Source organism: Panthera leo, chromosome A1 (assembly GCF_018350215.1).
Source record: "Panthera leo isolate Ple1 chromosome A1, P.leo_Ple1_pat1.1, whole genome shotgun sequence".
Classification (NCBI taxonomy): Eukaryota; Metazoa; Chordata; class Mammalia; order Carnivora; family Felidae; genus Panthera; species Panthera leo.
Window position 1 is genome coordinate 203,987,017 of NC_056679.1, and position 25,161 is coordinate 204,012,177.

Here is a 25,161-nt window from a genome sequence, read left to right on the forward strand (position 1 = left end):
ACACTTAAGTGACACCAAAATTGAAAACCTCTAGGCACCTGGAATAGAATAGCCTTTCTGGCTTTATGTGGTTCCCCAGTGTTTGTGGGATTCTCTTCCCTTAGCTAATCTATTGAGTATTGGTGTTCCTCAAAGCCCACTCCCAAACATTTTCTTCTGTCACTGTATCTTTGGGCTATTTAATCCTCTCCTAAAGCTTCAGTTAGCAGCTATCAACACTGACTTCCGGATTGGTTTGTTTCTACACTTTTGCTAACTTGCCATTTCCACTAGGACGACTCACAAACTTGAAGTCATGCTATTCCCTAAACTTTGTTTTCTTGCATCCCTCTTATTGATGGCACTGCTACCTATCCACTTGCTCCAACAGAACTGCTGGAACTGTTTTCAATGCCTGTTCAGTCATCCCCACGACTATCGAATTGATCTAAGTATTTCTTGGAGCTGTGCTCTCCAGACTCACGGTCTAATCTTGAGTCTGAAATGCCATCTCTCCTGTTGCTTTTTCAGACTATTGGGCTCCCCACATCTGTCCCTACATCCTACAATCCATTCTCTACCCAGCTGTTCCAGGTATCTTTCTAAAGTACAAATAGCATCATAAAACCCCCTTGTAGTAGACGGTTAACAAATAGGAGGTTCTTAGTCATTAGAGGGGAAAAAAGGTGGGAACAGGATAGGACCTAAGTACTGTGTGATACAAATTGATGTTACTGGTCAATGAAAACATGGCATCTGAGGGTCCCCTTACTATACTTTACATAAGCTTGAAGTCAATTTGCTTATCAGACTTTCAAAAATGGAGATGAATGTAAGGAGTTAGATTTCTCCCCATTCCTTGCTGTTGCCGCTTTTGCTTAAAGCCGTTGTAATAGTTTACCATTGCCTTTTTTTTTTTTTTTTTTTTTAATGTCTATTTCTGAGAGGGAGAGAGAGAATCCCAAGCAGGTCCCACACTGCCAGTGCAGAGTCAGACTTGGGGCTCAAACCACAAACCATAAGAGTCGGACCCTTAACTAAGGCATTCAGGCACCCCTACCATTGCCTTTAAGACAGAATCCATAATTCATAAAACCATAATGATCTAGCCCTTACTTATCTCTATCACCCCCTTCAGGCTTTCTCTCCCCTAAAAGCCTCTCTCCTCTATAACCGTTCTTAAACCAAACTAGCTTTTTAAGGGTCAAGATCTTTCCTTCGGACCTCAGGGCCCTGTGTTACCTCCGTTTGAAACAATTTCACCTCCACAGTACCTGGCTAAACATACCTACCCTTTGGATTTCACTGGAAATACTTCCTCAGCCTCAGGTCTGTCCACTACATGCTCTCACAGACCTCTGTATTCTATTTTAGGAACACTTACTACAACTGTGATCAAATTACTGTCTACTCCTTTCTTTCCAGTTCATCTCCAGTCCTCATCTTCTACCCTGGGTCTCACTCCCTGCTTTATTTCTAAGGTGACCAGCACATAGTAGGTTCTCCATAAATACTTAATGACAATAAATTTATCGGACACATCTACTTGCTACTTAGGAAAAAAGCGCAGATACATAGTTGAAAGATATTTTCTGATACCAAATTAGAAAAAGAAGAGGTCTCTTTGACCCAAATTTTTTTGGTTTTGTTTTTTTTTTACAGCTTTATTAAGGTATCATTTTTGTTTAGATTAAATAAGCGTTAGTCCACTAAAATCCACCCATGTGGTTAGCTCTTGGCTGAGCTATCAGATGCTGGTCCTCACGGGAGGAGTCACAACCAGGTGGGGCCGGTTCCAACCTTCGAGTATCGGAAGGAAAGATCAAAGAGGAAGCAACCACATTCAGGACTGGGAACGCCCACCTCCCCTACTTCCGGTCCCGTCCTTTGCTGGGCGCTCGACGGATTGGCCCCGGAACAGAGGGCGTGCCTGGGCGGGACTTCCGGTCTTTGAGAGAGGAAAGATGCTTCCGCGGGTTGAGGGAAGATTTGAACTGCTGATTTCCTGTGTTTACTTTGCGGGGAGGTGGTTGGCGTTTCAGCTTCTCTCCCGCTACTGACTCGACGAACGTCTCGGCTAAAAATATTCCCCCTGTGGCCTTATTCCTCTGCGCTTGTCACTGTTTTCTCTCATCAAGAAACATAACTTGTTGGTAATTTGTCAGATTCATGAAATATCCATCGAGAAGCAGTCGTGGGCAGACTTCAAGCATTTTGGCAAATTAAAGCAGGGGCCGTTGATTGGCCTTATTTCCGCGACTTTTCATCTCAGAATTGCCGTGTTGAGTCCAAGACGTTGGTGGTTGTTTTGGTGAGGCTTTTTCTGTAACTACATATTGCCATTTTGAAAAATGAGGTCCAATTGATGTCAAGTACAGACTTGTCAAGTACGGAGATTGTTAAATATACTGTGACGTAATGTACTGGGTGGTGAAAACAAACAGGAATAAGACGGTAAAGATGAAGCTGAAATGTGGGTTGGAGCCGGATTATGTTTTTTTATGATAGGCTGGGAACTTTAAATATTCCACTGTTTCTTGTGTATGCCTGTTATTTAAGTAAATAACAACTATATCTCAGTAACTTTTTTTTTAATTAAAAACTTGGCCAAACATAGAGATCTTTTCCCATTCTATATTTCTATTTTTTTCTGAAATAGCAAGTAGACATCTGAGATATATATTTCTATTTATATGTGTTAACTATATTTCTATATGTTTACATATATGCAATATGAATACATGTATTGTTATGAATATTTATTGTTCGCTAAACGAACAAGTATGTAATCAAGTGTTGTAAAATGGTTGGTATGGTCTGGATAGTGGAAAGTTTCCTATAACAGCAATACTGGAAATGGATTGGAGAGGGAAGAAACTGGAAGAAGGTCCCAGATAGTTGCAGAAATGAAGGGGAAAGTTGATGAACTGAAATGGAAAAGGAGCCAGGTTCATAAAAGAAACCTACCAAATCAACAAGACATGTTATAGGTCTGTGGAGAGAAATATTGCTAACATTGAGATGCCATTAACTTAAATTGCAAATTCAGGAGGAACAAGAATTTTGAAATTCACTTGCTTATTCTTTCATCATTAAATAAATATTTATTGCACCCTTAGTATTTGCCAGCTATTGTTTTAAATGCCAGGGATACAACGGTAAGACAGATGAGGCCTGGTTTGATTGAGTTTATACCCTGGTGGGCAAAGTCAAAAAGCGACCAAATGAATAGAATCAGTTTTGATAGTGATAGATGCTATGAGTAAGAAAGATGAAATGGATAAAAAGTGATTGGGAGATGACTGGGAACAATAAAGTCAGGCCTTTGAGGAAGTGGTATTTAAGCTTAAAAGACAAAGAGCCAGCCATGTGATAAGCCAGGGGAAGGACAGGCTAAGCCGAAAGAACAGTGCAAAGGTTCTGATATAGGAAACATCCTGTTTTAAAAACATTAAAAAGGCCAGTGTAGCTAAAGTGTCCTGAACAAGGAGAGAGTTATGAGATGACATTTGGAGAGGAAGATGGGGCCAGATTATGTGGCTGTTATAGGTCATGGTTAGGAATGTCATGTAAGTGCAGAATGGTACATTGTGAGCCAGCATGTGATAGATCTCATTTTTATTTTAAAAGATCTGTGTGGCTATTGTATGTAGCCTGGACTTGAGGGAGTAAGAATGAAAGTGAAATTAGGGGACGTTGCAGAAGTTGCTTTGGTGGGAGTGATCATGTTCCATTTTGGTCATGTGGATTGAGTTTGATTAATTTAGTCATGTGGATTGAGTGGAACATGAAGAGAGGTCTGTCAGGCAGCTGGAAGCACTGGGAGGGATCTGGTGGATTTGGAAGTTCTCTAGAGAGAAGAAATAAAATTGTGTGGCTCTCCTCAGGAGAGACCATATGGTTTAATGTTTACTTATATTCTGACATATTCTACAGAAAATTGTAAGCCAGTCATATGTAGCCGATTACATACATTGAAAGGGGGTGAGACTCTTTTAAAAACCAAGGGTGGATGTAAAAGCAACACGGGTGTATATAGTAAGAAGAGATGAAATGGGGACTGAGGTCAGGTCTTGAATCCTTGATTTAAGAGAATGGTGAAAAGGAATGATTAAACTAAGAACAGAGGTAGGGGTGCTTGGTTGGCTCAGTCAGTAGAGCATGTGACTCTTGACCTCAGGATCATGAGTTCAAGCCCCATGTCAGGTGGGGAGCCTACTTAAAACAAAAAAATCAAAAACAGGTAGATGTGGTGGGGTAAACCATGGCACTCCCCCCCCCCCCCCCCCCGCTTTTTTTAAAAAAGTAAAAAGGCAGAGGAACACAATTCGGTGCAGAGAAAGGTAGATAACACTATCACAGTGACCAGTTTAGTAGGATGAAGACTGAAGTTACTGGGTGCAGGAAGACATCGGTGACAGTTCTGAATCAGTGCAACAATTCCAGCACGAAGGTGGAAGGAAACTGGATTGCAATGGATTGAAGATGGATGGGAATGAAAGTAGATAATGAGTGGATACTTTACTTGAGAAGTTTTTTGGTAGGAAAAAGGTAAACTGAGGAACGTTACTTTTTTCTGTCAGGTGAAAGTTGATCACCTGAGTGGCAAAAGATAATGTTCTAGAAGGGGTTGGGTTAGTGTTTAGAAAGGAAAGTCTTAAAAAGGATGATGTCCTAGAGGGAGGTGGGTAAGTGTCAGAGAGGATGGGGTTGGTGTTAGAAAGGAATCATAAGATTTATTGAACTTGACATTGCAATACTGGGACTGGCAAATGTGTTCCCTTGTTTAATCCTTGCAACAATCCTGTTACTGTCCCTCATGTTACAAATAAGGGAAACAGACAACTTGAGGCATTTAACTAGCCTAGTAAATTGTAGAGTATGAATGGAACCCAACCCTCTAATTCCCCTTCAGTCATCCCTATATGGAAAGCATAGGTGATGACACATTCTAAAGGTAGGGAAAAAGAAATTGAATTCAGTGAAGTAAGAATGAGTCTAAGACACTCTATGATTAATTAACTTGCTCAGTAGTGACATGGAACTTCTTCCTTAATGTCAGACTAGGGACAAAAATCCAGGTATTGGGATTTCTTTTTCAGTACTCTTTTTTCTTAGGCCTGATAGTTTTGGCCTGCCTTTTGCATGCATTACAAATGATTTGCTGTATTCTTATGCAAAGGTGGAATTTCCTTTTATTTGAAATTAGTTACTGAGCATAGAATTTACAGAATTTAAGCTTCCGGAGAACTAAAGCTATTGAAATTGTAAAGACAGTTATAACTAGGTGGGCTTTCTTCTCCCTCTAGGTTATCTTCCCACCCTGGAGTAAAGCTCTAGGGGGTAAGGCATTGTTAAGGTTGTTAATTTCAGATCATTTAAAAGTATGTAGTAAAGTAATCACTTTTCCCCCAACAAAAATAAATGCAACGGAAATATGTTTTGTTTATGTTCTTAGAAAATGCATTCACTTTTTATGATAGAACTTTTGTACATTAAGGGAACAATTTGTGCTACCCTGTTTCCTATTCAGTCTTCTCCTTGGAAGGACATTTTATCCATAGTCATAGTAATGGCAGCTGAAGTGCGAATGGTACTTTATGAAGATGATTCCGTGCAAGTGCAATATGCTGATGGTTCCAGACTACAGCTTTCTCCTTGTGGCTCTGAATTTTTATTTGAAAAGGCGCCTCCTGTTTCAGCACATCCTTTAGAACGACCAGAAAGAATTCGTCAAAGGACACATTTTGTTATCAGCACTTACCGAGTAAGTAATGGCTTAAAAACAACTCTTTTTGGTACCAGAATATTGGTGAGGTAGTTAGAATATGGAAAGTAATTAGTATTCTAGATTACTGTCACTCTGAATTGATTTTCAAATTATTTTACATTTTTTGAAGGTTATGTTTTGTATTTCTTTCTGTAGGAGCAACTACAGCGAGCCCTAGATTTTCGAAATTCTTTTGCTACTTGCCCTTTTTTATCTGAAAGCATCATACCTTCTGAAAGAAAAAAGGTAATTTTTTAAAGCTTTTTTATAAGTAATATTTGAGGACAAGTAATTAGAAACAGGTAGTTTAATTTTTTTCTTCATGACACTTGGGAATACACACTGCTGTAGAATGCGTAGGCCTATATTGTTCACCAGACTATGATGTTCTGATATGATATATATATATATATGTATATATTTCCATATATATCTTATATTTACATATATATGTGTGTATATATATATATATTTTTTTTTTTTTTAAATAAAGTTTATTTACTTAGAGCATGAGTAGGAGAGGGGCAGAGAGAGAAAGAGAGAACACAATCAGGAGAGCGGCAGAGAGAAAGGGAGAGAATCCCAAGCAGGCTCCATGTGTCAGCACAGAGCCTGATGCAGGGTTTGAATTCACGAACCGTGAGAACATGACCTGAGCCAAAATCAAGAGTCAGATGCCCAACCGCTGAGCCACCCAGGCGCCCTGTTATGTTATGTACTGATTGAGACCCAGAAGATGCATAGTTCATCTTCCTGACCTTTTCTTTGTAGCCAAAGATTATACTCAGAATTTTTCAGATTAATGACTTTTTATTTTATATTCATATTTTTCTGTTACTAGCAAGGATTTTAGCCTTCTTCCTTTCACATCTGGGTATGAATTAATTTACCGGAACACTGGACATTTTATTTTTATTTTTTATTTAAGGAAACTCTACACCCAGCATAGGGCTCAAACTCACAACCCCAAGCTCAAGAGTTGCAAGCTCTACTGACTGAGCCAGCCGGACACCTCCAGGTTGATGACTTTTTGATTCTCAGCGGTGTCAAAATTAAGAAATTATGTGGCTGTTTTCAGTAGTTTATGTGCAGTTCATGTGTAATAGAGATGTGTATATTTGTAGGTATACATATTTTATTTTTTTGCTTATGTTCTATTTTGAACTTTTTTTAATGTTTATTTATTTTTGAGAGAGAGACAGAGAGACAGAGCTTGAGCAGGGGAGGGGCAGAGAGAGAGAGGTAGACACAGAATCTGAAGCGGGCTCCAGGCTCTGCGCTGTCAGCACAGAGCCCAACGTGGGGGTCAAACTCACAAATCACGAGATCGTGACCTGAGCCGAAGTTGGACACTTAACCAACTGAGCCACCCAGGCGCCCCTGAACTTTTACGAATAATAATAATGATAGCTGTCATTTATTGAGGATTTACTATGTGCCAAGAAATAGGAATGATATTAAAAATATTTAATAACACCAGTATGGCATGGGTCTCTGATAATCAAAGTGGGTATTTAGCCAGTCAGAATAGGTATATTGGCTGGATGTCATCCCCTTTATATATAGCTGAGGGAACTAAATCTCAGAGAGTTTACCTAACCTTGTTCATGGACATTTTCTAAGAGGTAGTCAGGATTTGAACCCAGTCTATTTGACTCTGAAGACTGTCTTCTTTTTTTTTTTTTTAAGACTATATCTTTTAATTACTTTCCACTACTCGATAATGACAAAGGAGCCAAGAAAAATCGTAAGCTGTAATTTAGTGTATAAGGCTATTTTTCCACTATCTTTTGAGTAACTTTATTTGTTGAAACTGCAGTTTGCTGCTGATAGGGTTATTAGATAATCTAATTCTAGAAGAGAGAACTCTCTTAACTGACCACCCTTACAAGCCAGCTTTGCCATCAGTGAATACTGTACTAACATCTGTACATATAAATAGCAGTGTAGGTTTAAGAGGCTTTCTTTTCTAAATTTAAAGTTTTATATAAATGAAAGCTGAAATGTTTACCTGTTCGCAAAATTAATTGGCTAAAAGACCGTTAATGTGATAACGGCTGGTTTTATCTTATATGGAGAGATGCCATAGTTACTGGCACCTGTCATGAGTCTGTGCTATTGGTCAGGATCAGTTTACTTTTGAGTAATTCAGTTTTTAAAAATGTTGCTTTTTTTAGGGGCACCTGGGTGGTTCAGTTAAGCGTCTGACTTCAGCTCAGGTTGTGATCTCACAGTCCGTGGGTTTGAGCCCCGCGTCAGGCTCTTTGCTGACAGTTCAGAGCCTGGAGCCTGCTTTGGATTCTGTGTCTCCCCTCTCTCTGCCCCTCCCATGCTCATGCTCTGTGTCTCTCTGTCTCTCAATAATAAATAAACGTTAAAAAAAAATGTTGCTTTTTAAACAACCTAGAATTTTTTATTTAACTTAATTAATTAATTATTATTTTTAATGTTTATTTATTTTGAGAGAGAACAAGCTGGAGAGGGGCAGAGAGAGGCAGAGTGAGAAGAATCCCAAGCAGGCTTCATGCTGTCAGCCCAGAGCCTGACATGGGGCTTGAACTCACAAACTATGAGATCATGACCTGAGCCAAAATCAAGAGTTAGACACTTAACCAACTGAGCCACCCATGTGCCCTGCTACCTAGAATTTATTTTAGCATATGGTATGCTAGGTGCTTTCTAGGATAGATAGTCTTAGTGTATTTGCTAACCCTTTGAGAGTACCATTTATTTTTATTTTTTTAAGTTTATTTATTTATTTGAGGGAGAGAGAGAAGGAGAGAGCTTGTGCGTGCTTTGGGGAGAGGCAGAGAGGGAATCCCAGCAATCTTTGTGCTGTCAGAGCAGAGCCTGAAGTGGGGCTTGAACTCATGAACCATGAGATCATGACCTGAGCCGAAATTAAGAGTCAGACGCTTAACTGACTGAGCCACCCAGGTCCTCTCTAGTACCATTTATTAAATCATTCTCCCTTTCCCTCCTTGTTCTGAAAGGTTATGTTATTACGTGTAGCATCTTAAGATGTGGTTGATTCTGTTTCCATATTACCTGAGTTGCTCTGTCAGTGATTTCTATACTAGTTCCATACTAATCATTTAAGTTATGATTGCTTTTAATATAGTATTGTTTGTAGTGATGTTTGTACATGGTAGTTAGTGCTGGTCTTCCCTCAGTATTCTTTTTCAGAGTAGGCGTTTGAGAAGCGTTGAAAATCTTTTTATTTCTGATTCATTGAACATTTTAAACAAAAATGTCTAACGCTAAATATAGTCAGGATAATTTTTTTATTTTTCTTCTCATTCTTTTTAAAAAATATCGATCGATTGATTGATTGATTGAGAGAAAGAGTGCACACATGTGAGCATGGGAGGGACAGAGAGGGAGAGAGAGAATCCCAGGCAGGCTCCACAAACCTGTTGTAGGGCTCTAGCTCACAAACTGTGAGATCATGACCTGAGCTGAAATCGAGAGTTAGATGCTTAACTGACCAAGCCACTGACAGGCACTCCTTTTCTATCTCTCTCTCTCTTTTTTTTAATGTTTATTTTTAGAGAGAGAGAGAGAATGAGAGAGAGAGAGAGAGAGAATGAATGAGTAGGGGAGAGGTAGAGAGAGGGAGACAGAATCCAAAGCAGGCTCCAGGCTCTGAGCTGTCAGCACAGAGCCTGACACCGGGCTCAAACCCATGAAGCTTGAGATATGACCTGAGCCGAAGTCAGACGCTTAACCAAATGAGCCACTCAGGCGTCCCTTCTCTCTCATTCTTTGTGTGTGTGTGTTTTACATCTCTCTCTGTAAGAGAGATAATCTTAATATCAAATATTCTTTAGAAAACCATATATATAGACCAACACCTGGCTCTCCATTTTTCATTCTCTCTAGATAGTAAAACACAAACAAAACTTTTAAGAGCTTTCTTATACAATATGTAAGCATCGAATGTATGGAAACATTGGACTGCTGACAAAATACTCCCCGTCTCTCTTTGTCTCCTCAACTCAGCGTATCTTCATTGACTTCTCAGAAGTCAGATGGCCCAGTCCTGATACTGATGATGGCATGCTGTGTATGCAGAGCGGCACCGTGAAGATATCATCATTAGATGGGCATGCATACCTTTGTCTGCCGAGATCGCAGCTTGAATTTACAGTACATTTTTTGTGTAAAGTAAGCCAGAAGCCAGATTCATCTATAGTATTGTCAGAAAAGAAGATTCAAGCCAGAAAGGACAAACTAGATGAAACAGCAGGCAAAATCTGTACATATGGAAGTTTATCAAGACAGAGACTGAAGAATAAAGAAAACGAACTTTACTATCAGACCATGAAATCCAAGGAACCTTTGGAGAAAAAGAGCTGTGTAAATGGAGCCAAAGGGAGTGGCGAGCCACCTCTGCCTGGTACAAAACACACGTGTGTATACACGTGGGTGAAACAATGCTGGCCTGTGGCCTCCTGTCCAGAGGAATGGAAATATCCCTTGTCTTTAGCACTGCATTTGCATAATAAAATCAGCAGTGTGTCTAGAATTGATGCAGCCATCACCCAGAATAAAACTTTGACTTCTGATATTTCAGAGGAAAGAGGAAAAGAGGTTTCTGTTCTTCCCAGGGCCCTGTTACTCAGCTGTCCTGTCCCACACCTGCACAGGTAATGGAAGAACGGCTTATTTGTCATAAAGCTCTTGTCAGAGCCAGTCTTTATCTAAAGATAATTTTTCTTTTGTAATAATCTGCTACCATTCATAAGGAAAGTTCACTCAGTGAGCCAAAACTTTGCTAATAACCGATAGTAAAGAATTTCTCTAGCCAATGTGTTCCTTATGTGTCTTACTCTGTGTCCACGCATTGAGTGGTTATGGAAGGCTGACTATACGCTATATACTTTGTTAAGCACAGAGACTATAGAGATGTCTAAGCTATAGTCCCTGCTTTTTAGGAGCTTAGACTCTATTAAGGTCACTGTCACTGACAAGATGGTTAAAGTGTGGTAAGTAGTGGCACAGGGCTCTGGCAGTGAGCACAGAGAAGCCTCAGCTGCACCCAGTGGAGCCCGTTACCTTGTAGCTGGAGCATGGTTCCGACCAGTTGATGAGCATGGGTTCTTTCTTTCATACCTAGTCTCAGAGGCCACCCCTGTCTTTGGTTAGCTGACTATAAATCTGTTTATGGAAATTTTTTGAAAAAAGGGGTAAACGTGGAGAAGCCTCTGAACACCAAATATAAACCTTTTCTCTCCCTAAGAGGTGAATAAGCTAATGGTTACAGATTTGTAACATGAACTTCCATAAGTAGTAGAGTAATAATGGTAATAGCTAACACAAAGCGCGTACGTGCCGGGCACAGCTCTACTGTAGCTACTTGATTCTCATAGTAGCTCCATGAGGAAAGCACTGTCATTGCCCCATTTTGTTGAGGAATCTGAGACACAGGAACGTGAAATAATCTGAGCAGGGTCACGTAGCTAGTGCTTGTAGAATTGGGGTTTGAGCCCAGGTAGTCTCCCAATATGTATGTATTTGTTATTTAAATACATATTTTAAATATGATTTTTCAGGCTGGTCATGATTATTTGGTTAAAATTGAAAGTTCTAGTATTATAAGTACACACTGAAAGAGATTTAGGCTTCTAAATTAACAATTTTCAGTAACTTGCCACTAACTTTGGATTAAAATCCATTATCTTTAAACATGGCTTAACAGGCCTTCCATTTTCTGGTCTCTTCCTACGTCTATGATCCTCACCACGTTTGCCCTTGCTTTTTCTACTCTTGCTAAACTGGACTTTTTACAATCTCTAGAATGCCTATTCAAGCTTGGTTTCACCATTGCACCCACTCTTTCCTCTGCGAGGAGCACTCCTTTACCTTTCTCAGTTTGCTGACTTGTGCACGTCTTCTGGTCCCAGCACAAGCCTTTCTTCCTTAGGGTGGTTATCCCCAAGTTCCTAGACAGGATTAGGTTCTTCTACGTGTCCATAGCATCCAGTAATTCTCTTTTCTTTGTGTTCAGTGTTTACTACTTAACATCCCTGCTTGATAGGAATCTTCCCTGAGGGCAGTGACCATGTCTGCTTTTTTGGGTGTTATATCTGCAGTGTGCATAGCATAGATATTGCGGGAAATATTTGTTGTTTGGATCCTTAATTTATGTAATTGTGCTGAGATTGAATAAGAAGATTGTTAAAAATACTGAAGGAAAAAAATCCATGGAAAAATAAGATTAGTTTTCAGTTCCTTCATACACTTTTATATTAATTTTTACTTTTCTTGGCTCTAACAAGTTAAGCCAGAAATAAATGTTACAGTTGCCCTATTTGGTTGATTTCTAAAGGTAATTTTGTTGAGCAACCAGAATTAATAGCTTGTATTTTGTCCTTCACAGGTGGAATTTTTGTGATTCACTTTCACAAGGACAGTTTGATGAAGAATATTCCTATCCTGAACTAGTGAAAGTGGTTTGGTACAAAGGTGTGACTTATCGGTAAGGCACCAGTGTTGGAAGTATTTAGTGATGTCTGAAGGGATGGGACTAGTCTTGCAGACAGACTCCCACAAAAGGACACAGTTTGGCTAGGGCCATCATTCTTATGTTTGGTCCTACGTTTTATAGGTCTTAAAACTTAGTTTTATTAGTGCACACAGGAGTCTTGTGACTAATTCACATTAACCATATTCACAAGATTTTTGTGACAACTCCAGAGCCAGTGAGGCTTAGTTTTGCTACTGAATGAAATACTTAGGTCAGTTATTTAGGATACCCCTTCCAAGCATCGGGGGATCTAGTTGTCTGAATTAGTCACATCAAAATGTTGCCTATTGAGCATGGAATTAGAGAAGATTAGAGGCTCCTCTGTGTCTGCACTATTCCATTGAATTATCCCTACCCCACCACAAAGTACACGTCTCTAGTGACTAGAATACTAATGTTGGCTAGATTCAGGGTTTTACTTCTATAAATAATGCTAGAATAGCATTGTAAGATTTTGTTCTTAGGGCTTTCCTTTTCTTGCATGAAAGCCCATCCCCTTCTGACAATATATTCTTCATATATTTCTCAGTAAAAACTGACTTGGCTGAAGTTTTGTACATTATATATACCCACTACCTTGATTATACTTGGCTACTTCAAATATGATTAGTCACCTTCTCTTAGGGATGGCTCCTTTTACACATGGCTAATCTCATTCATCAGGTATAGATTCTACTAGTTTGATTACTAAAGGATTATCTTATTTTCAGGCTCTGGTGTTGTCATATTTAACTCCTTTGCAGTGGGCATTTCTTTGGTGACTAGTATATGCCAGCTACTATGATTGGCAGAAGGGACACCAGGATGGTAAGATGCCTGACCTCCAGAAACTAGGCTTAGCTGTTGAAATAGATACATTAACTGATTCTGTGTGTTCTGTTTATTTTTTGCAAAAAATTTAATTTAGCCAGTTGGGTGCAAAGTATGAAATTATCTGTTTTGCTGGATAGGCAGAATTCCATATAGTACTTTGCTTTATTATTTTTTCTTTTTTGATTGCTCTCATTTATGTTTTAATCTTAATTAGAAAAAAAAATTTAATGATTACTTTTCTTCCTTAGACTTACCCATAAAAATGTGAACTCAATAGAGATTTATCCTGGAGATGGCTCTGTTTTCAAATCTGAGGGAGCTCATTTTGGGAGCTATTTTACTTATTATTCCATTCAGGAAGGATCAGAAGAGGTAAGCTGACAATGAGTTTTCAGCTCAAAAAGGCTTTTGTATATAGCTCTTTCTAAATAATTCTGAACATACATAGGAAATTTGATCTTTATATAATATTGCTTGCCTACTACTATGCAGTCTGGAGAGTTAATACAACGTTATTGCCAGCTGTGGCACAGTGATTACTAACCACCTTATGTTTATTGCATTCTCCTCCTGTATTCTGCCAGTCATTTGCCTAAGTAATTTCCATTTATTTTTTTTTTTTAAGATTTTATTTTTAAGTAATATCTACACCCAAGGTGGGGCTTGCACTTACAACCCCGAGATCAAGAGTTGCACACTGTACTGACTGATCCAGCCAGGTGCCCTAATTTGTGTTTAAATCAGAAGTTAAATTTAAATTTCTTATGTCATAGAATTCATCAATACTAAAACCAGCAGCATATCTTTGAATTAATATATGCACATTAAAAGCACATTCTTTTTTCCCCACCATGTAATTATTTGCATGTTTAAAATACCTCTTAACTCCTGAATCTTTATATACAAGTAGAAAGTTGAACAAGGTTGTTCTCTGTTGTTGAAATAGTGAAATATAACGATATATTTAATATATCAGGCCGAAATGTAATCATATGGATATATTGTCAATAGTCTAAATTTGCTTGTTCCCAATCTGACATTTGACATCCACCCTTATGTATGGATCACCATGGTATCACATGGCTTTGCTTTGCAGAATGGAACATAATATATATGTTTTCTTTTTATATTACAGTGTGGAATTTTGAGTGATAAATTGTTTATCACTTGTTCCATCTGTACTTCCACTGCTCCCTCCACTCCCTATTTATTTTTAAGTAAATCCCAAATATCTGCATTCATTAAAATTTTAGAATGAATATTTCATTCATTTTATATATGTGTGTGTGGGGGGGTATGTATCTGTGTGTGTATATATATATATATACACACACACATACACACATACACACATACATACAGATTCCCCACTGGGTCCATTTGTAAGAAAGTATTCATTTATTCAATCAATACATCTTAACTGAACCTTCCTAGGCAGGCACTCTGCCAAGCACTGGGTGAAGACAAAGAACTCCTTCCCTAAAGGGTTCAAAGTTTAGTAGTCAGTCAGACAGGCCAAGAAGCACATGAAATGAAAGCATGACCACTGCTATGTGTGCGTGTGCGTGCTTGTGCGTGCGTGTGTGTGTGTGTGTGTGTGTGTGTGTGTGTGTGTGTAGTACATGAGATCATCAAGTAAACAGGCAAATAGAGTGGGTGTGTGCAGTTACACTGCTGACTGCTGTGTATTGAGAGTTTGAAAAAGTACAAGATAAATACTGTACATCTTCCTGGAGCTTCAGTTTTACTCAGAGGTGTCAGGGGGAGGGATGATAATTTTCATACTGAAGCAAACATATCATGGAGGAGAACATGAGCTTTGGGATAAAACAGAACTTCCAGATGACCTGTGCCTTTGTGGTAGACTGCTGAGGGCTTCACTCTCAGACCTCTGTCCACTTGAGTAAGAGATTTGGAAACAATTGGCTGTCTTTTCAGGAGAGAATTATTTGCTTCTTACTTTAACCCATACTCTAAAAATAAATTCCAGAAGGGTTAAAGGGCTAAATGTAAGAAACCAAAGTTTATCATTGTTAGAAGAAAATCTAGAAGAACAGTGTTTATAATCTTGGGGGAGGGGAGGTCTTCTTAAATACAGTACAAAACACCAGAAGGCACAAAATAAAAGTTTGGTAACCTTGGTAAACTTACGTTAAATTTTAAATATTTAATTTTTGTTAAATTAGATAAAGCCAAAAAGTCAAAGGTCTGGAAAAAACTATTCTGTACTATAAATCAGTAATAAAAAGACCAAAAAAATAAAAACCTCTCATAGAAAAATGAATAATGGTTAAGCCATAGAAAAGGCAATATAAATAACTTATAAACTGCTTGCATCAAAGAAATGCAAATTAAAATAACAACAACATAACATTTTTCACTCATCAAATTATCAAAAGGTTGTTAATATCTATTGCTGGCAAGGGTGCGGGGAAAAGGGTGCTTTCGTAGTACTGGGTTGGAGTGTAAATTGATTTAGCCTTCGTGAAGGACAGTTTGATAATACCAAGTTAAATTGGCTAGAAATTCTGCCTCTAGGTATCTATCATAGAAGAATATTAACACATATATATACAAAGAAATACAGCCAAGGATATGGAGTGTGGCATTGTTTGTAGGAGCGAAACACTAGAAGCAATCTAAATGTTCCTCAGTAGAGAGATGGTGAAATGAGAGATGGTCAGATTACAGGGTGCTTTTGTGGTGGCTTAAAAGAATGAGGAAGACATAGATGCATAGAGAGATGGAAAGATCTTCAAGACACTGTGAAAAAAGAAAGTTGCAGAAGAACATGTACAACAATATCTTCTGTGTAAAAAACAAAAACAAACCCCAAACCCAAATATGTTACTGTGTATAATACACATGTAAATGCACAGGGAAAGATTTGGGCAGGTAAAAACCAAACTGAAGCAGTTACTTTTAGGCGGGAGGAGCAGGGAGTGTGGGATTTTGTGAGGGAGGAAAAGTAGGGAGGGACTTAAATGTATTTTCTTAACTTTCTTTTTTTCCAAAAACATAAAATAAAATAGTAATGTACTGTTACTTGCATAATTAAAATTCTAAGTAGGAAAGATTGTCAAGGGCTCATGATGTAAGTGCTTTCATAGAGATAAGAATGTGGTGCTTTGGGACCACATAAGGGGAGGGGCACCTGACCCAATTTTGGAGAAAAGTCAACTGCAGGAAGACACGGCTGAGCTAGGAGATTTTCTTTTCCTTTCCTTTTTAAGTAATATCTACATCCTGTGTGGGTTTCAGACTCACAACCCTGAGATCAAGAGTCGGATGCTGTATCGACTAAGCCAGCCAGGTATCCCTAGGACCTATACTTTTAAAGGAGTTCTACAAAAGAGGGATGAAGGTTGGAGGAATATATCACTGAGGGAACTACTTGTCCAACTCTTTGCATGTCTGGCTTCCTATCATTAACATTTCTATTTAAATGTCATCTCCTGGGGCACCTGGGTGGCTCAGTCGGTTAAGAGTCCGACTTTGGCTCAGGTCATGATCTCACAGTTCGTGAGTTCGAGCCCTGCATCGGGCTCTGTGCTGACAGCTTAGAGCCTGGAGCCTGCTTCAAATTCTACGTCTCCCTCTCTCTCTGCTCCTCCCCTGCTCATGCTCTGTCTCTCTCTCCTTCAAAAATAAATAAAAACATTAAAAATAAATAAATGTCATCTCCCAACTATCCAAATTAAAGGAGCTACTTTTGACACTATCATGATACCCTCCTCTTTTCTTCTTCATAGCAATTAGTGCTATGTGACATTTTCTTACTGATCAGTGTTTGTTTGCTAACCCACTCTAGAAGTAAGCACTGTCTTGTTCAACGCAGTATTATTGCTAGAGCATAGAACAGGTAGATAAACTCACCTAACTGGAGGCTAGAGCCTGGGGCAAGGATGGAGTGTTGAAGGAAAAGAAAATGCTATAGATAGAGAATGCTGTAAAGAGAGTATTGAGGGGAATTTCCAGGGAAGAGACTAAACCACTAAGTTGAGCCAGCTCATAAATGGGGCATGAGAAACCATACTGCTTTTGCACAAGTGCTGAAGGATTAAAATATGGAAGTGACATCATATTTTTGCTAGGTCATTTCAGAGGAAGATAAACTGGAGTGGGAAAGAGATAGTAGACCAGTTAGAGGACATTGATAGCAGTTCAGGGAAGAAAGTATGAGGAACCAGGCAGTGGTAATGAGAATGAAAAGCTAGGAATGGACACGAATATTAAGGAAACAGAACTGATGACTGACTGGATATTGGGGATGAGGAAGGGGTTGAAAATGATGGCAAATTGTTGAATAAATCAATGAGTGGTGGTGCCAGGCTCTGTGTTAAACCAAAATTTTATCAAGTCTAAATTGTTTTGATGACGGTTGCTTTTGATCTTACCAGGAGGTGTCAATAAAACATTTAAATTCTCTTATATCTCAAACTCACCTACCTGAAAGTAAGATACTCTTAAGATGCATCCAGATTTCAAAGAGGCTAAATTAGGAAAACTGAGTATCTTAGAATTGAAATAGGGTAGTGGAAAAGACAAGAACTCTCAAGGAACTCAGTGTCCAATGAAGAAAGATGTAAATAGTTAAAATGCATTAGTTTGAGTGCCTATCATGTACTAAGGCACATTGCTAACAAATGCTAGGGATTCAGACAGAGGTCAGAAGAACAGATACAGCCCCTACCTTCATGAAGCCCCATTCTAGCAGGGAAGACAGACACTTAATAAAAAAACTATGAAATTGAAATTATGATGAAAACCAAAAAGCAAGAGTGGTGGGTGCGGTGCTTGTGGACGTAAGTAGGGGATTTCACCTATTCTGGGTAATGGCTTCCTGAGAGCAAAGAAACGCAGGAGTTAGACAAAGGAAGATGATGGAGGAGAGAGCTGAGATCCAGGTAGAGAGAACACACCACAGGTAGATCTGAAGTAGAGAAGGAGAAAATGCAGATTTTGAAATGAAGGTAATTCCATTTTTGACACGTTGAAGTTGAGATGTCTTTGTGATATTCAGTGGAGAAGCCTCATAGAGATTTAGATATTCAAGTCTATAGTCCAGGATAAAAGAGGAGGGACTATTTTTTGAGTAACTACTCTATGCTGAATTCTGGCCTGGGTGCTTTATATATGTATTACATCATTAATGCTCAAAACAATCTAGATGGTAGGTAGTATCCCCATTTCACAGGTTATAGGCACTGAGGTTTACAAAAAGTTGCGTAAACCTGTCCGTCATTATAGTTAGTAAGAGGCACCTGTGATTTGAATCCAGCTTTGTCTTCAAAGCCTGTCTTCTCTCACTGATGGTAAAGTATATATGGGGACTATGTTCTCTTGTGGTTCAAATTAGATCTGTACAAGCCCTCAAGCCTTAAAGGCTTAAAAAAAAAAAAAAAGTCTGAGAAAGGATACTCAAAAGGAATAACAATTTTTTTTTTTTAATTCAGAAAGCTGAGCTTGTAAATAATGTTGTCTTCTATAAACTGTAGCGATAGTTCTTCCATTAATAAAATATGGCAAAATTGTATATTTGTTCAATTACAATTGTGTTTTTGTTTTTTAAAGTTTATTTATTTTGAGAGAGCGAGAGCAGGGAAGGGGCAGAGAGATGGAGAGAGGGAGAGAGAATCCCAACCAGGCTTTGCACTATCAGCACAGAGCTTAACATGGGGCTCAAATTCATGAAATGTGAGATCATGACCTGAGCCAAAATCAAGAGTTGGACACTTATGGGGCGCCTGGGTGGTTCAGTCGGTTAAGCATCCGACTTCAGCTCAGGTCGTGATCTCGCGGTCCGTGAGTTCAAGCCCCGCGTCGGGCTCTGTGCTGACAGCTCAGAGCCTGGAGCCTGTTTCAGATTCTGTGTCTCCCTCTCTCTGACCCTCCCCTGTTCATGCTCTGTCTCTCCCTGTCTCAAAAATAAAAAAAAAAAAACGTTAAAAAAAAAATTAAAAAAAAAAAAAAAAGAGTTGGACACTTAACCTACTGAGCCACTTAGATGCCCCTGTTTTTGTTTTGATCTAAAGGGGAAAGGCAGCTTATAAGTTTTCTGCTAATGTGTAGGAAAATTAGTTCTGTTGCTATATTAATTTAAATATAGCCAAAACTTAAATTGGACAGTATGTTATAGGGTATTAGAATATAACTTCTGTGACTATCCATAAGGAATGCTAGACTTAAAAAAAATGGGACAATGGAAAAGCATAAAATACCTTTAAAAATATTATGGGCTTTTGGTTAAGTTAAAATAACTGCTTGCCTTGTCACAATGTAAATACATATTTCAAGAAAAAATAATAATGGCCAACATTTATTGAGATATTTTAAATTAATTTTCAGAAAGAAGAGAAAACTTATTCAGTAAATAACCTTCCTCCTGATAGACCAGGAAGTCTGTTCTCTGTGTGTTCTCTAATTAAACAGGCAACCAGGTAAGTTTTTCACATTCACCTGACTGAAGTGTTGTGTCTGAGAACCCTGATACATTTTCTAGTGGTTAGGGTAAGAGTAAGAAATGGTAGGTACAGTGGAAATATGTGTCTTTGGTAAAATCTGTCAGCTTTTCTGGTCTCTTCATCCACAAAATAAGGTAATCACATCATTGTAAGAGTACTGCTGGCTTTGAAATTTAAAGTTAAATGTGGAGAAGCATCCATATATAGCAAGCATGCACAGTTAGGAAGTAAGTGCCTTTTCTCTGGGTGAGTGCATCCTTATGGTGTCTTGGAATCAAGTTAAGGATTTGATGATAATTTAAAATTTTCATATATTTTATTATCCTCAGAGTAATAAAGATTCTGAGAGTATACAGAAGATGAAGTGCAGTTCAGTTCTTCGGTTCATATGTTTTTTTTAAAATTCTAATTAATCTGTGGCAGTCAGAAGCATGAAAGTGTATTCCTGAATTAAATTATTAATTTTTTCAAACTTATGTCTAAGCAACTTCCAGAGTAGATTTGAAGGAACAGAATTGGTAATTTGATTTTTTATGGATAGTTGATTCACCTCCCCAGCACTCTTAGACTACACTAAACCTTTCAGGTGCTGTGAAACCATCACCTCCTAGAAAGGAGCACCTGAAAATTGTCTCCATTTGGAGTCATTTCATTACTAAAAATGAGAGGAGTAACCTATGTAAGATTAACACAAAGGGAAGCAATCACCTTCTAGGGGATTAAGGACTTCAGGAAGAAAGGAGTTCCAAATGTATTTTAGTGGAAATGAATTACTTGCCTAACATGTTGTATAGCAGTAAGAATGCATTGCTAGAATTGGAAAATGTGATTATTTGCAAATGTTTAAGCAGTATTTTTCATGTTCACAGAATTCTTCAGCACTGTGCGAAGACAAGGCTTTCTTTAAGCCATAACTATCGTATATGCTGCTGGAAAATGGTATCTTAAAATTATTATTATTTATTTATTTATTATTTTTGAGAGAGAGAGAGTGTACATACGCAAATGCACATGGGGGAGGGGCAGAGAGAGAGGAGACAGAAGGTCCAAAGCGGGATCTGCACTGATAGCAGAAAGCCCTATGCAGGGCTCGTACTCACAAACCGCGAGATCACGACCTGAGCTGAAGTCGGACATTTACCTGACTGAGCCACCCAGGTGCTCCAAAATTATATATATTTATTTATTTATTTTTGAGAGAGAGAGAGAGAGAGAGAGAGAGAGAGAGAGAGAACTCATGTGAGTGGGAGAGAGGCATAGGGAGAGGGAGACAGAATCTCAGATAGGTTCTACACCTATCTGTACACCTATCTACACCGCAAGAGCCCAGCGCCAGGCTAGGTCTCATGTCCTTGAGACCATGACCTGAGCTGCAATCAAGAGTCAGATGCTCAACCAGCTGACAGATCGTGAGCGGTAGAGGGGCAGGGAGAGAGAGAGGGAGACACAATCTGAAGCAGGCTCCAGGCTCTGAGCTGTCAGCACAGAGCCCAATGTGGGGCTTGAACTCACAAACTGCAAGATCATGACCTGAGCTGAAGACGGATACTTAACTGACTGAGCCACCCAAGCATCCCTATTAAAATTATTTTAAAAGCAAGATTTTTAAAATTGTTTTATTGTTTACATACATACCTCTAAGTTCAAGTTACTTTCATTGAAGTCATGTGAGAAATTCTTTGTAACATTAATATTGGTTTATTCAGAAAAATATCCACTTACTAGATAAACACTGCAAAATCTGGCTCTTATGTTATACTTTGCCTATAATTTGTTTTGTTTCTTTTTTCTCAGTGGAGGGGGAAGGGCAGGGAAATTGATAAGATTTGAAGTATGTCAAAATGTGGTTATTATAAACTATGATAGTACAGTATTCTCTGTTTCTATAACAGTAAAAGTAATTTCTTTAACATGGACTTAAAGGAAGTGATTCTCAAACTTTGAATTCTGTATCTGTACTAATTTAATTATAAACCTATATGTTGCTGTACTTCCTAAGTTTTGTCTGTGTTCTAAAATTCAGAACATGGACTTTTCAAAGACTAGAACTTAATCTGCTTGTAATAGACTAATTTGGCTATCCACTTCTGGAAAAGTGAAGACATATATAAGGATTCTACAATATTCAACTTCTGAATAAAGTTGCCTCAGAGTTTATTAATCATTTAAGTCTTATCAATGGATAACTCTCTTTCCTGCTGTTTTTGTTTACTTGGTTTTAGGTACCTGGGATAAATGATAGCAATATACTGCCTTTACTTTTGAGAGAATCGCTCATACCCAGCGTGGGAAGATTTCTTGCATACTCTGATGACAAAGTACATGCTCTCTTTTTAAATGGCATTACTCTAACCCTAAATTGGAATTTCAGCTCTTTTACTGAAAAGAGACAGGTGATTATATTTCATACTGAAATCTACTTTTTTATTGTTTCTATCAGTGGAAATAGAACAAAGAAAATCAAGTACCACACTATCTCAATTTTATTTTTTGAGATGTAAAATCTGTCAAGAGGCTTTAGTGATCTCATTGGATTTCCTAGCAAAAATCAGAAAGGTGTGACAAATAATCATTTTTATAAAGGCAACTGATTATATAGAGAAGGACCAGAGTGGTGGTTAAACAATACCCATAATCCATGTAAAATATAATCTTTAAATTAGTCAAAATAAAGTTTTAATGATTCATCTACATATTTTTTAAATTGATAATGTAAAAGAGGCTTTTGTTGTGAGTTTTGTCTCAGTTTTAGAACGATAAAACTTGTTTTTCCCTCTTTTCTGCTTAAGGTAAACCAAGGTCTCAACTTAGCTTGGTGTAAGTTAACTTTTCCTGATGGGCAAGATCAGTTAATTCAGATTCAACACCCTGGACCATATGAAAGGTACTGAAAAGCAGTTTTAAAAACTATTTTTATGATGGTAAACAGTTTTCTGACAGAGGGGAAGCATATAAACCTATTTAAATGTTATATTTTTAGTTTTTTCAGGTAGATATTGTGCATGTATCATTTCAGCAGATTTCAGAGTTTACAGAAGTATTGGCATCTTGCATAACTAAATAAATCAGATCATTTTTAATCATTTCCATTTGTATTCAAGTGGTTTTTCAAAATGAGTATTTTCGATACACTGGTCTTGCTGTGGAAGTTGGACTGTGGTCAGCTGTGTTAACCATTAATTAATCCCCTAACCTTTTGAAATAAGGTTTGCACAAATAACTAAAGTTATGTATATTTCTGTGACGTGGAATAAAATTAATTCAGTGATGCTTTTTCTTAAGATGGAGAAGATTCTTAAAATCCATTTTTATGAACATGCTTTTTCTGTTTTGGTTTTATGTAATTTGCTGTAATCAGTCTACTTGTGATGTTCTCGGCATGTTAGTGATTTTATTTGAGAATGTTCACGAAAGAATTGCTTTTTTACCTCATGAATTTATTTTCCTGTTGGGATTTATTGCATTTTGGTGTAAATGCTCCAACATTCATTGCTAGTTTGAATAATTTGCCTCAAAAATACAGAGCATCTGGGTGGCTCAGTCAGGTAAGGGGCTGACTCTTGATCTCGGTTCAGGTCATGCCTGATCTCACAGTTTGTGAGATTGAGCCCTGCATCGGGCTGTGCACTGATGGCATGGAGCCTGCTTGGGGTCCTTTCTCTGCCCGTCTCTCTCTGCCCTTTCCCCACTCATATTCTTTCTCTCTCTCTCTCTCTCTCTCTCTCTCTCAACATAAATAAATAAATAAATAAGAAAAAATGCAGTGTCTTTGACAAACATTACTATTTGTTTCAGGCCATCACTTGAGATCATTTGTTTTATTGAACTTGATACTTGTTTTGTATATTGAATGAATTATATATAATTATACATTTGTGTATATGTGTGGGAATTAATGGCTGTGTTCTGGTTTAAATTTTAGAAAGCAAATGCTCACTTAGTCTTAATGTGTAAAGACATTTTCATTATAAAACATAATGAAATTTATTTCACTTTGGAGAATTTAGACATTTGAATTTGAATTTTGAATGAAATCCAAGTATTGCTTTGTTCTGATTCTTAAAGCCTGTCTTTAATGGGGCAGCTGGGTGACTCAGGCTGTTAAGTATCCGGCTCTTGATTTCAGCTCAGGTCATGATCTCATGGTTGGTGAGATCGAGCCCTGTGTTGGGCTCTGTGCTGACAGTGCAAAGCCTGCTTGGGATTATTTCTCTTTCTGTCTCTCTCTGCCCCGTCCCTGCTCATGTTCGTTCTCTCTCTCTCTCTCTCTCTCTCTCTCAAAAATAAATTAATTTTAAAAAATAACTTATAGAAATATCTTTACTAATCATGAATATGAGTAAATCATTTTATTCTTGATGAATAATGAAAAAAACTTAACTTTTCCATTTGCTTTGAAAAAGACTCAAAAAATTTACCAGTAAATGCCTCACTTTGGAATTTTTTTCTTTATCATTTTTCCCCAAATTGTCTTAATGATTTTTCCTTTTTAAAAAATGTTTTTAAAAATACTATACAACTTCATTTTTCAAATATTTATTTTAATGTTTTCAATCTAGATATGTGACAGCAGTCATATCATGGTGCAGAAGCCTGACCCAGACTAATCAGAGAGAGATGCCCACACATTCTTCATCTTCTATTCTTGAAGAAAATTGGTATTTATATTTCTCTTAAACTTTATCTGTGTAAAAGAGTCACAAAAATTAAAAATGTCAAATGGTAAGCTCTGAGACTCTTTTCTGATAGCTTAAGCTTGAAAATAATTTATCTTTAATCAGATATCCAATTTATTACATTACATCGTATTTTATTTTATCTGAAGTTCAGAAAACTGCATTGCAAACTTCTTACCAAAATGGGTGATTCTTTTTATATGATAAATTCATCCCGAAAACTTTATGGAAAAATTTAAAGCAGAATTTTTAAAATTTTAGCAATATTAAAAGAAGTAAAATGTTAACTAACTTTCAGAAAAAATTGATTTTGAGATCATTTTTATCATATTAATTACCTCCCCCAAATCAACTGGCAAATCAACAAATAAAGTATTTTAGTCCATCCTACGTGCCCTTCAGTGTGCAAGGGGACTAGAACTGGGCTTCAAAGGAATATTTAGGGAAATGAATAAGATATTTTAGGGAGGGAGCAAGGGTAGAGGTAAAAAGTGTATTTTGTCCTGTGGAGACAGTGAAAAAATGTTTTTATGGAGCAGATGCTATCTGTTAGGGTGTATTGTGGGTTTTGAAGAATAAGAATAGATCTTGTGATCAATAGAAAAGCTCACACTTGATGGAATTACGAGTTCCTAGGTGGAAAAAATGATAGGAAGAAAGGCCCTTAGGAAGGTTAGTATCACTGAGAGCATACTCTGAATGTACAGGTATCCCCTACTTTTTGGAAGTTTGCACTATGCCGCTTCACTTACATGAAAGACCTACATTAGCATGTCCCCATTTTTCTACAGCCATACCACCCTGGATGTGCCTGATCTTGTCTGACCTTGAAAGCTAAGCAGTGTCGGGCCTGGTTAGTACTTGGGAGTATGTTCCTGTCTTTGCTAACCAAAAAAAATTCGAGAAGTGTTTTCGCTTTCAAGGAAAAAG

General features: G+C 37.8%; 1 protein-coding gene across 2 annotated transcripts in view; it reads left to right on the forward strand.

The window, feature by feature from the left end:
* Positions 1-1,867: 1,867 nt before the first annotated feature.
* CA1H5orf34 (chromosome A1 C5orf34 homolog) overlaps positions 1,868-25,161 on the forward strand; it is a 31,624-nt gene continuing 8,330 nt past the window's right edge. Inside the window, exons 1-11 of one of the 2 annotated variants that reach the window (XM_042950404.1) lie at positions 1,868-2,452; positions 5,513-5,746; positions 5,906-5,995; positions 9,752-10,398; positions 12,132-12,230; positions 13,340-13,463; positions 19,440-19,531; positions 20,425-20,494; positions 21,778-21,948; positions 22,345-22,439; positions 24,115-24,213. In XM_042950404.1, coding sequence (XP_042806338.1) covers positions 5,552-5,746; positions 5,906-5,995; positions 9,752-10,398; positions 12,132-12,230; positions 13,340-13,463; positions 19,440-19,531; positions 20,425-20,494; positions 21,778-21,948; positions 22,345-22,439; positions 24,115-24,213 — 1,682 coding nt within the window. In that variant the 5' untranslated portion in view covers positions 1,868-2,452; positions 5,513-5,551. The remainder of the gene's footprint in view (positions 2,453-5,512; positions 5,747-5,905; positions 5,996-9,751; positions 10,399-12,131; positions 12,231-13,339; positions 13,464-19,439; positions 19,532-20,424; positions 20,495-21,777; positions 21,949-22,344; positions 22,440-24,114; positions 24,214-25,161) is intronic. The other variant, XM_042950394.1, reaches the window with a different exon arrangement.